At 45.3% G+C, this 12,812-nt stretch overlaps 1 protein-coding gene across 2 annotated transcripts in view; it reads left to right on the top strand.

The window, feature by feature from the left end:
• The first annotated feature begins 657 nt into the window (after window positions 1–657).
• Window positions 658–12,812, top strand: part of CHD1 (chromodomain helicase DNA binding protein 1) — a 91,362-nt gene continuing 79,207 nt past the window's right edge. The window contains exons 1-3 of one of the 2 annotated variants that reach the window (XM_084627977.1): window positions 658–1,324; window positions 2,456–2,516; window positions 3,223–3,431. In XM_084627977.1, coding sequence (XP_084484103.1) covers window positions 3,379–3,431 — 53 coding nt within the window. In that variant the 5' untranslated portion in view covers window positions 658–1,324; window positions 2,456–2,516; window positions 3,223–3,378. The remainder of the gene's footprint in view (window positions 1,325–2,455; window positions 2,517–3,222; window positions 3,432–12,812) is intronic. The other variant, XM_084627976.1, reaches the window with a different exon arrangement.

The following is a 12,812-nucleotide window of genomic DNA, read 5'->3' as shown; positions in this document are numbered from 1 at the left end:
CCTGACCCATAAAGCAGTTGTGGGGAGGTCACAAGGCTAATCTAGGGGGAGTTGCGGTACTGCTACCCTTACTTCTGCGCTGCTGTTAGCAGCAGCACTGCCTTGAAAGCTGGGCAGCTGGAGAGCTGTGGCTGCTGGCTGGGAGCCCAGCTTTCTGACTCTGAGCCCAGCATGGTATGGTATTGCCACCCTTACTTCTGCGCTGCTGCTGGAGGGGCATTGCCTTCAGATTTGGGTGCCTGGCCAACAGCCACCACTCTCTGGCCACCCAGCTCTAAAGGCAGTGCAGAAGTAAGGGTGGCAATAATGCGTCCCCCCCCCATAACCTTCTGATCCCCCTGCAACACCCTTTTGGGTCAGGACCCCCAATTTGAGAAATGCTGGTCTCCCTCATGAAGTCTGCATAGGATAAAAGCTCACAGAAAACCAGATTGCATGGTCTGTGACACGTTTTTCACTGCCCTGAATTTGGTAGAGCCCACATATAAACCCAGAAATGGTGTGGGAACTAATCACCTGCCTGTTCTAGTGAGGTTACTTGCAAACCTGGAAGAAGACAAACGGATATGAACAATTTTAAGCTTGTTTTTTGAGGTTCTTGGTAAAAAGCAAAATTGAGCGATGATTTTTAAAATAAGTGAGGTTCACAGTCAGAGCAGATTACAATGACTTAAACCTGATACATTGCAACAGGCCAAGCCTTAAGGTTCCCTTTCCTGGCAGCAGCACTCGGTGTTTCCCTGGTCGGCTGGTGCTCTGGAGGTAGCAGGCCCAACAGTGAATGCCCCCTTACTTCACCCTGCCCTGTGCCCTTCTTCCGGGCCCTCAGCCGCCTTGCCACCCTGCAGAGTCCCTGGTCCCCGTCAGGCCGCCAACTTCCTCCCGCGGCTCGCTCTCCCGCTGCTGAGTCCTGCCCTCCTCGCCTAGCTCCTCCCTCTGCTCACACTGTCCCAGGGCGCCGGGCTGACATCACGCCCGGGGTTTCCATCGGGCCGAGGGAGGGGGAGACTTGACTGTACTGAGCGGCTGTAGCGTGATGGCGGCGGCCGGGAGGACCTAAACGGTGGCGGCAGCGGCGCAGCGCGCACCCTGGTTCTCTCCCCCTCCCGGTTCGGGCTTCATTGTGCGAAGCGCCACGGGCCAGTCCGCCGCGTAGGTCAGCGAGGGGCCCAGTGCGGCCGGCGGGGGAGAAGCGGCCCAGGCCCCGCGGCGGCGGCCGGAGTAGCCCCCGAGCCCGGGCTGCAGGCAGCACTTTCCTCTCCAGTGGGATAACGCTGTGTCCCGACAGCGCGGCCCTGGGGAGGCCCGGCCGAGACACGCGCAGGTAGGCAGCGGCCTGCCCGGGCTCGGGCTGGGCTCGGCTCGTTAGTTTCTCGCCGGTTTGGAGCTGGACTCACTGCGGCTGCCGGGGGCTCGGCGGCCTGGCCGGGGGCTGAGTGGGAAGAAGCCGGGAGTGGGGCCTGTTTACCGCTTCCAGGCTGGGCGGGGGTGATGAGCGCGAGGGAGCTGGGCTCGCTGTGAGCGACGGGGGGCTGGGCTCGCTGGCTCCTGGTGAGGGAGCCGGCTGGGAGGTGGGAGCGCGGCCCTCGGGCTGCCTTGGCGATGTGAGGAGCGTGCAGTGCGGGGGCTGAGTCGGCCGGGGAGCCGTGGCCAAGAGCGGCGCCAGTGCAGGCCGCGCCGGGAGCGGGGAAACGTCCACGGAAGAGGAGGGAGACCGACCATTGCCTGGAGGGGGCGGAGACCGGGGCGGTTGTGACCTGGGCGCCCCTGGAGGGCGGGTGGTTGGGAAAAGTAAGAGGCCGCTGCGTTTGGAGGATTACAGCCAGGGAAGCTCTTTGGCCGGGGGGTCCCACAGCACAGCAGGGGAGGTGTATGGTAGGGAGAGGAAACTGCGGCCACCGGGCCGGGCGGGTAAATTTGGAAGCTGCTGAAGGCCGAATAACTGGGATGGGGATGCCGGTGAGTGGCTTCGGGATGGCAGGGCCGAGGAGCCCGGGCCGCAGCGGGTGCTAGCCAGGCCGCCTAGCGGGCAGCTTTGTTGAACCACAAGACCCCAAGGTCTGTAATCGACAGGGGCGCTCCCACCGCAACAGCGCCTGGAAGTGCTGCGGCGACGGGCCGCCCCACGGACGCGCTTTGCCCCTTGTGAGCGGCCTGTTTGTCTCTGATTCCCAGTCGGGTTGGGCTTGTGGCTGGGGCTCCTTGGTCGCTCATACCCTCCGCCATGTCCTTTGTGTACTGGTCTGGATGAGAGACTATGATGCCTGTAACAGTAGCCCGAGGAAACCCGAGCAGGACAGACTCAGTCGGATCACTGTGGCCAAACGAGGAGGTGGAGGGGCGGACGGGCGAGCTGTGTATGAAACCCTCATCTCATTCACATCCATTCAGTGCCTTCGGGGCACTCTTCATTCGCTGATTTGTTAGGAGGTTTATCCTTGTACTCCTGCTGTAGGACACTTACAGTGACCCCGGACGCTTTGGATACTTCAGTACACACAACCCTGATTATCGTGGTATGTGAAATATTGACCATTCTAGCTGTGGGATCTTGAATTAGATTTGTTATTGGATAACTCTTGACAAGCATAACTTTTTAAACGTGTGGCAGTTAGGCTGGTTGATAGAGAAAATGTTATGCTTGAACCTGTATGCTTTTATAGTATGTTTATAGTATTTCTTTAGTGATCTGAGTATTGTTCTATCAGTTGAAATAAAATACTTGTCTTTTTACCCAGTACTTGTTTAAAGTTTATAATGCAGTAGTGCTTAAAAGCCAAGTAGGTCTGGATCACGTTGTTCAGCTGTTGATACGTACAATAAATGATAGTGCCTGCCCCAAAATGTTGACTGGTAGTACCTTCTCACTTACTATAAATTAGAAAAATACTTTTGTTTATTTTCAGTTTGTGTTTGTCACAGGACTTTCAGTTTAACAGTTCCTTTGTATAACCAGTCATACTCTGTTCTTTGTGTGGGCCTTTCACAGAGCAATGGGAAAGAGAAACGTTCTTTAAACAGGAAAGTGTGATTACAAAACTATCAGCAATTGCAGTGGGTAGTGCCAGAAACTACTTTTTTAATTAAGTAGATTTCATATTTGATCCTTTTAAGTGTTAGTTTGTTAGGTCAGTTATATTTAGCATCTTTAGAGGTTATATGGAACCATACAGTATTTCAAGTCATATTCTTAACACTTTTATATGTCTAACTCTGTTTTAGGTAATTTGGGAAAGGATCTTGAATACCTTCGGTGAACAGTTGAACAAACAAGTCAGCTGTAAAACACGTGGAGTACAAGGAAGACTATAAAGGGAACTTTTAATATCCATCTCAAAAACTGAGTGGACTTATATTTTAAACTTCTGAATATTTACAATGAATGGGCACAGTGATGAGGAAAGCATAAGAAACAGTAGTGGAGAATCAAGGTAAGCATTAATCATTTCAAGTCTCTGCTATATGGTCTTGTCTGAAGACAGCTTGAATTTATAACTTTATTTTGGACAGCTGAACCTCTTTATCATAGATGCAGAACATAGTTTTTAGGTCTCATTCTGTCCTCTTCCGATCCTTATATAATGCGTCAGCTTGGTATCTTAATGCATGTTGTATTATAAGTATACAGTTTATTGGTATTTAGCCTGCGCTATATGCATTTCGAAAAAAACCCGCTTGCTTGGCATTATTTATTAACTGTCAGCATTGTTTCATAACAACTGTAGACCTTAGTAAAGGAAGTTATTTTAGTGTGTTAAATTAGTATTTAGGTAATATAGTTGATCCAAGAGAAGAGCCTTTACTGTTTATAAACCAATTTTTGTCTTGGCTAATAAATATGAAGATGGAAAAATGTATTCAGAATATCAAATTAAACCTTGGATATTGGAAATGCAACGTATGCACTCAGGTACCATGGTGATGGGTACAGTATAAAAGCCCAACCTAACCTACAGGAGGAGGTAGGTCTTTGATTTTGTTACGTAATCTGTAGTTTTCCTTAGTTGCTGAGCTACAAAAACTTCACCAGTGTGACATAACCAGTACATAACCAGGTAGCAAAATTGTCTTCTCAAGTATGGCCATTGATTCATTGGCATTTTGAATTATTTAACAATCTGTAATCTAGAAGTTACTAATCTCAAACTTTGTTTTGGTGCGTGAGAACGTACATTGCTTTTAGTTGTTTAAAACAGTGGTTCTCAAAGCCGATCTGCCGCTTGTTCAGGGAAAGCCCCCTGGCGGGTCGGGCTGGTTTGTTTACCTGCCATGTCCACAGGTTCGGCCGATCGTGGCTCCCACTGGCTACAGTTCGCTGCTCCAGGCCAATGGGGGCCGCAGGAAGCGGCGCAGGCCAAAGGATATGCTGGCTGCCCTTTCCGCAGCCCCCATTGGCCTGGAACGGTGAACCGCAGCCAGTGGGAGCCACGATCGGCTGAACCTGTGGACGCGGCAGGTAAATAAACTGGCCCGGCCCGCTAGGGGGCTTTCCCTGAACAAGTGGCGGACTGTCTTTGAGAACCACTGGTTTAGAAGACATTCCTCTTGCTATAGGGAAATGTATTTAGTGTAATACAGAACTTGTTTTCAAACCAAGCAAAACAGTCCTCATGGAACCTCAAAAGCTATTTTTTGGTTTTCATAAATTGGAGTAGGAAAGATGAAAACTGTGTGTATAATTTTTATGAATTTTGTAAATTTAGGGTCTCTCTGGATTTCTGATTTCTATAGTAGAAAATGCAACTTCCATCTAAAAGATTTTTTGCTTGGTTGCAGAGAAATTCAGCCAAATTGTTCCATTTTTTTTATTTTTACCATCTTTAGACTGAAACAGTTGTAAAGGAGGTATGAACTACCTCTTTTTTTCAATGGGATGTTAACTAGTTCTCATTCAAGCTTCAGTGTGTAAATATTAACTATTTAGCTAATCAATTTAATGTGGTTAATGTGTTTAAGCACTGTGGACAGAAATTAAAATTTGTTATCCTACAAATGTTCTTGGTATGGTGTCAACAGCTTCGTATAGGAAGTTCAAAGATTTCTATTTAATTTAAAGTAATATAATGCATGCTGTACATGGGAGGGGACAAGACATACAAAAATGTATTTACACAGTAAATGTCATCATGCCTCTGTGTAATGAGAACTTCAGTTATACCTAGGAGTAATAATGTATATGCATTTTAAAATTACAAGTTCCAAATTTTTGTTTTAGTGCTTGATAATGATTCACTCTAATGTTTCTGAAGGCTTACTTGATGAGTAGACAATTATCTTGCTTTTATTGGAAGCAGCAAGGTTGTGGAATTTCAGCTGCAGTTTAATACCATAATGTTGCACAAGTTCAGAGCTATGCTTATTTTCACTTTTTCAGGAGAAAAAAAAATGTCAAAGCTTGGCCTCCTGAATTTCAAAATGTTGTAAATCAAAATTCAAAAACTGTGGTTAACTTGTCTGGAACATCTCAAATGTTTTTGCAAATGTATGGGATTGCATTGCCTACTTAAAAAGAAACACAAGTCACCCTAATTAAAGATAATGTAGGAAGAGAGATGCCTCATATCAAACTGAAACACTGCACCTGCTACATAATGTATATAGAATAGCAATGTATGTGTGTTTTCTTGTTTAAAAAAGGTAACATAAATTTAAAATATTACTATTAAATAAGCTTTACAAGTATTTCCAATAACCTGATTAAAAGTGCATACCAGGCAGAGATTCTAATATACTTAATTAGCTTGATTATTAAATGTGGAGTCAAATTTCACTCTGCATTTAAACACAGCTTGTTTAAATGTATTATTTATTAACCTTATAGCCTAATAATGCATGAATAGAGCTTAAACAATCCACCTGCCTACTTGCAAGTTGCAAGCAGGAAGCTTTCCTTTGTGAATGATAGATACAGTATACATTTTCATTTTTAAAAAGTTTTGAGCCCTAGTTGTGAAGGTAATCTGAATTTAAAGTAAATTCCACCGGTACTGTCTAGGTAAAATCTAACACAGGGTTCTTAAATGTGTAGTCCATCCATGTAGTTTTGTTATATTGTAATTCTTTTCAGAATCTCCAGAATCTAAGCTTTTTTAAAAGGGTATCTAATCCTCCTTGTTGCAGAGATAAGCTTCCAAATGTAACCAATGCAGTGATATCTGCATTCAGCCCGTAACCCAGAGATATGAACTCCCATGTTCCCTTTTAATCTGACTAGAAGATCAGCATTAAAGCCCCATGATGACACTTCACTGTCAACATTAACTATTTAATCACAGATCATTTTAGTGGATGGAATCGTGGTGGGAATAGGACTGAAGCACACTGGGTAGGTAATTGGGAGTTGCTGCAGCGAAGGAAATGCAGAGAAAAGGACAGAGGAGGCACTCAAAGACAGGGAATGGGGAGAGAAACCACGAAGGTATGTCTACGCTACCCGCCAGATTGGCGGGCAGCGATAGATCCAGTGGGGATCAATTTATCGTGTCTAGTCTAGACTCGATAAATCAACCCTCGAGCATGCTCTCGTCGACTCCTGTACTCCACTGCCGTGAGAGGCGCAGGCGGAGTCGACGGGGGAGCGGCAGCAGTCGACTCACCATGGTGAAGACACCATGGTAAGTCGATCTAAGTATGTCTAGGTACATTATTCACATAGCTGAAGTCGCATAACTTAGATCGATTTCCCTCCTCCTCCCCCCCCCATGTAGACCAGGGCTAAAAAGAGGTGGGGAAGTAAGAGAAACAAAGAACAGAAATAGTGATGAATCTAAAAGGGTCTTTTATCTTCTTGGTGATGATACAACAAATAAGGCACTGAACAAAATATTAATTTTGTTCCCATATTCTTCCCTTGAGCCCTGTACAAACTTTGTGATATTGCTGTGTGTTGCAGGGAATATGTAGACCTCAATGTATATCCTGGTCCATGGATCATAATTAAACATAAAAATGAGCCCTCTCCAGATGAGTTTCACTTTTGATCTAGAGTGCTTTTGCTGGCTGAGAAAGTTGAGCAGTAACTGAGGACAACTGGACTTAAAATGGAGCTTGTAAAGTAGCAGCCAGGAGGCTGGGTAACGGTAGATCATCAGATAACCTCTTTTGCTGTCTATCACAATAATTAGAAGGCTCTGGAGTGGGAGGAGCAGAGAGAGAATTCAGCTTCTTCCCAGCAGAGAAGGGGGCTGGGGGAAACGTTGGTTGTGGACTTCAAATTTCACACACTAGCAAGAAGTTGTTGCATAGGTGAAGCCCTCAAAGATTGTTCCAGCAGCAGCCTGGTAATGGAATTCTAGCTGTCTTCCATTCCCCTCAGTTGGGATGAAGGAAGGAAGCAGGGATCTTGCTTATGAAGAGTGCAGATCTCCCTTACTTTTGTGTCCAGTCTCCACCACATCCAGAGGCTGATTAAATTTATCATCTGGCTTTTCTATCCCTGTTCACCCATAGCAGCTGCTAGTTAGAAAACTTTATTTTACCACTTCTGAAAAAAAAATGTAACTTTTATGTTCATAGTCCAAGCATATTGCATATGAACCTTGTCTATGGTAGCAGCCTTCGTGCTTATAATTCTGGTGCTGGCAATGGTGGAAACAGTAGGTTGGATAAGACTAAACATCCTATCATCTAACCCTGCTTTTTGTCATCCCAGTGTTCTGTTACATAATTGTTATGGAGACTTCTTTTTATTTCTGCTTATTCCAGTATGTAAAGACACAATATCACAGGATTATGGAATGTGTCCAGAGCAGTTAACAGTAGCCTCACAAATTGTTGTTCCTCTGAGTAGGAAGGAAGCATGAGCAGATAAATTCAGTAACAATAATACTGTCTTTGTGCAAATGGCCTTTGCTATGAAGGAGGAAAGAAACATTGTTTGAATCAGGTATTCTTGAAAAAGTTTTCCTTTGGGGAGTAGTAGCTGTTTATGGGGGCTCAGCTACAATTGCCTGCTAGTTAGTGTCAAGAAAAGCTTAGTGAGCAAGTTAGCTCAGCCCCACTGGGGAAGGTCACTACTGCATTACCTACTCCTGAATTGCATAAGGATAGTATCAACACTAATGGGTTGAACAGAGGGTTGCTGTGATCTGGTTTCCATTTTTCTGCTCTTACTATGTGCTTCAGGTAGAACAGGGCAGTGAAGCATTGAAGAGTGCATGGGGAGGAGGGAAATGTCATTCTCCCCGCTAGTAGTCAAGAAGTGACCCTGGATAGTGTTGTCCCCGAACCCTCTCTATGTGAACATTACATACACTTCCTAGCCAGAGAACTAATTCTGCTAAGTGAGATGCCGTGTTTAAATTCTACTTTAAAGCCAATCCGTTTCCCTGACCCAAACGGGAAACATGGTTTTGGGGGGAATGGGGGAAACAAAACACCTGTTACTATGGACAAGACCTTCTGTAGAATTCGAACACAAATCAGAAAGTAAAAGCAGTTTGTGACACCTTTTCATCAAAAGATTTAACATTTTTAAAAGACCTCTGGAAGAAGATGCTATAAATCTAACGGCAACCTATGGGCTTCATGGACCCTGCTGAGCTTCACCACAGTCCTCCACATAGGGGAGAGACTCTTTCTCTGTTGCTTATATAACATTAGCATTTAAAGTGTGTTGGTGAGAATTAGTACCTCTGTTCAAAGAGCCTCTAAGTTTCAAGTGTACTATCACAAGTTGTTTTGTTTTTGTTTTTACATTTCACTACAATAAAACTAAATCAATGAGAAATTACCCATATGTCATCTGATGCCAGAGTTTTTTTTATTTGTTTTTAGGTTGGAAAAACTCAGATTGGGTATTTGAGATACAAAAGTTTAAAACAAAGTGAGTTTTTCACTTCTGAGGTATTAGTAATGCGTGGTAATGCTTATCTCAAACAACTAGAACTGGCCCTTCCAATTGTATTTAATTGTGTTGGATTCAGTAAGGACTGGCATCACTGGCTAGTTTAGGAGTTTCATTTAGCTATTGCACAATGTATTCAGCTGCATTTGCTCTGATACAGGTAGTCTAATCCTGTGTAGGCATTATCTAACGCAGGGATGGGCAAACTTTTTGGCCTGAGGGCATCAGGGTTGCGAAACTTTATGGAGGGCTAGGTAGGGAAGGCTGTGCCTCCCCAAACAGCCTATCCGCCCCGACTGTCCCCTCAGAACCCCCGACCTAGCCAACCCCTCTCCCCCACCGCTCCTTGTCCCCTGCCCCTAACCACTCCCCAGGACCACACCTCCTATCCAACCCTCCTGCTCCCAGTTCCCTGACTGCCCTGACCCCTATCCACAGCCCCGCTCCTAACTGCCACCCCCTATCCAACCCCCCGCTTCCTCTGACAGCTCCTCCTGAACCTCCGCCTCATCCAACCGCCCCCTGTCTCCTGGGACTCCCTGTCCCTTATCCAACTCCTCCCCACCCCCTTACCATGCCCCTGAGAGCAGCAGGAGCTCGCAGCCACACTGCGGTCCTGCCTGGCAGGAGTGGCGGGCCAGAGTGCCGGTGGCGTAGCGCGCTGAGGCTGCGAGGCAGAAGGGACAGCAGGGGAGGAGCTGGGGGCTAGCCTCCCTGGCCGGGAGCCCAGGGCCTGGGCAGGACAGTCCCACAGGCCATAGTTTTCCCACCTCTGATGTAATGGGTGTAAATTGTGGGCCATGGACTTCTTGTGGCCGTCTTGGGAGCCGATGCTCGTCTCTGTATACGGAAGGCCAGTGAATCTGATCAGAGTGGCAAATGGATGGCAAGGAGCCACATGGAGATAGAAGAGTTTAGTGGGTTGGAGTGAGGGGAGGTGGGAAGCACAAGAAGAGAGCCACATGGGGATTTCATTGGTTTACATGGAAATGCTGTGGAATTTTTGAAATATGTGGTTAAGAGGGGTAACAGAATTGGGAGGATCAGCAGAGTTAGTGTTTCTGCATAGGAGCAAAGCAACAGATGCTCAGAAATTATTCATGCTGTCATATTTATTCTGGAAAAAGTTTTTAAGGTTGAACATTCTTATTGGTAACTTCAGAGGAATATGGCTTAAGGATACTGCTTTTTTTAAGTTAGGAAAATCAAAGTTAAATTTACACTTTAATTTTTTAAAAAACATTGGAAGTATGGAAGTGGACACTACTGCCTTGTTCCCTTTGTGCCAGGATGCTAAATCTTACATTATGTACTTTCACACAGATAAGCTAATTTAAAAACTCTCTTATGAAAAAATTTCTAGATGAGTTTTCAATTTTTAAGCTGCATATGTCTACAAAACTTTGTCTATGAAATTATGTCAAAGTGGTGGCTCCATCATACTCACACTACAGATTTCAGTTTAACAAGAATGTAGTAGCGGCTTACTTAATCTGGCTATCGGTGTCTCCACTCCCTCTGTTTACCCTCCTGGGGGGTCTCTAATAATAGCCCGGTCCTTGTCATTCAAGTACATTCTCCTTCTTGGGGTTCTAGTTTATTAAAATAACAGTTCAATGTGCATGAAAGTCAAAACCTGTTTTTCCCAGATCCTACGTTCTTCAGCCAATTGCTGCTTCTTTTGATTCTCACTCCTATCTGAATTCAGGCTGCCCGCAGCAGACCTGGCTTCTTGTCTCATACTCCTTCAGGTGACCATTGCACTGAGTGGTAAACTAAGTCACGAGTGAGGCAGAGCCCAGGATTCTCAAAGGGCGAGCTCACCCTGTGACAAGGAGTTGAATCTCATTGAAATGGCAATTTAAAAAAAAGAAAAAAAATGGATTGTAAACTGTGAGTACTATTTATTTTTCATTATAGTTTGTTGAAAAATGTATTGATACAGAAAGAATAAGTTAAATCTGCCAACTTTTCACTGGATTGTCATGCTTTTCTTTGTACCCCTTTTTTGCAAGAAATTTAAACCACTCTGGGAAATGTTTTGTTTTCCACACTGTTGCTTCTCATGCTGATTCTGAGACTATCAGTTATACATGTGTAATGTTGTGAAAGGTTCTTTTCCAACATTGAACATGAAATGTAACTTTTTAACTATACATTGTGAACTTGTGCACCAGGCCCCACTTGATGACATATCTGCTGCATGGGGGTGGGGATGGGAGGGAGAGACTCCCTCAAAAAGTATCACTAACTTCCCTGTGATGGGGTGAACTAGGCCTAAAGGCCCCCTGCTGGAGGCCTCAGGATTCTGCCACACCTATCCCAGGAAAGGAGCAGTGGAGAGGTCCTCCAAGCAGCCTAGTGTGGTTGTGAGGAAGCAACCAATCAGAGGGGTTGCTAGCATGGCCCATCAGGCCAGGAGGGCCCTATATAAAAAGGAGCTGCAGAACAGAGTAGTAGTTAGTAGCTACTTGAAGCCAGAGAAGAAACGACTGCGTGCTTGGCTGGAAAAAGCAGCAGGATCACAGACAGCTAAGTAGGGGCAGGGACTAGGGGAGTGAGAGGCTCCTGTCTGGCTGCTAGGACTAAACCTAAGACTGTTTGTTAGCAGGGACCAGGGGAGCATTAAGGGAGCTCCTGGCTGGCTGTAGAGACTGAGCCCTGGGGATACAGCCCCATACCAGGGCTGGGACTACTTACTGAAAACACAGACACACCTAACCAGAGGGGGCCCTCGTGAGAGGTGGGTGCGAACCCCCTTAACTCCCCTTTAAGATTTATCTCAATCTGGCAACATACACTGTGCTCATCTAAGATTTTTACCTGGTGAGTTACTGTGTATTAATTAACATGAGTTTAAGAACATGCTATTTTTCATGGAAAAGACTCATCCAGTGTCTGTACAAGCAGTGTCAGCTCTGTTGCAGTTATTTGCTTGGAGCAAGACTTGCCACTCCTCTAACTTGGATCAGGACTGAAAACAGTGGCTTTGCAGCTGACCCATTCCTATTTGTCCTCCCTGCATAGTCCCACAGTGCCCCTGAAACTACTTTGTGCATTGCTTATGTCTCCTGTGCTCTTGGTCACTTTTTTGTTTTGAGCTCTGTTTAATAAAGTGCAGTGCATGCATCTTTAGGTTTTTCTTTAAAAATAAATAAATAATGAATATCTTTATCAGTGATGATGCAATTTAATTTTTCAGAATAATTGTTTTTATGTATCAAAAATGTTCATTTGCTTGGCTCACACTTTCTAAAAAAAAGTTTGTATAATAGCTCTCCAAAGAATTGCAATTTCTGTGAGCCCATACTTTAGGCAACTGGAAGAGGCACTTAAAGTGTACAGTTACTAAGCTGTTGTCCAACAATTAGTGACAGCAGATGCTTGGCTGTCCACTTCCCACACATTTGTTGTTAACAGTTCCTTCTTCCTACAGTAGCTTAATGTGTCAGTGAAGAACACTAAGAACTTCTGGGGTGGGTGGACACGCTCCAATATCCCTTCCTTTCCATGTATACTTTTGGGTTCTTAGTTTCTCTTAATGGGATGGGTGGCCCTCTGATGTGAGACAGTGGAATATGAGGGAAGAGGAAACAAGGAAGATGGAACAAATGAAAGGGATCTTTAGAAGAGGTAATGTAAGGGTATGTCTACACTATGAAATTAGGTCGAATTTATAGAAGTCGTTTTTTTAGAAATCGGTTTTATATATTCGAGTGTGTGTGTCCCCACAAAAAATGCTCTAAGTGCATTAGGTGCATTAACTCGGCGGAGCGCTTCCACATTACCGAGGCAAGCGTCGACTTCCGGAGCGTTGCACTGTGGGTAGCTATCCCACAGTTCCCGCAGTCTCCGCTGCCCATTGGAATTCTGGGTTGAGATCCCAATGCCTGATGGGGCTAAAACATTGTCGCGGGTGGTTCTGGGTACATATCGTCAGGCCCCCGTTCCCTCCCTCCCCCCGTGA

Source organism: Lepidochelys olivacea (genome assembly GCF_965140295.1).
Source record: "Lepidochelys olivacea isolate rLepOli2 genome assembly, chromosome: 5".
NCBI classification, from domain to species: Eukaryota; Metazoa; Chordata; order Testudines; family Cheloniidae; genus Lepidochelys; species Lepidochelys olivacea.
This window is presented reverse-complemented; position numbering and strand designations above follow the sequence as displayed.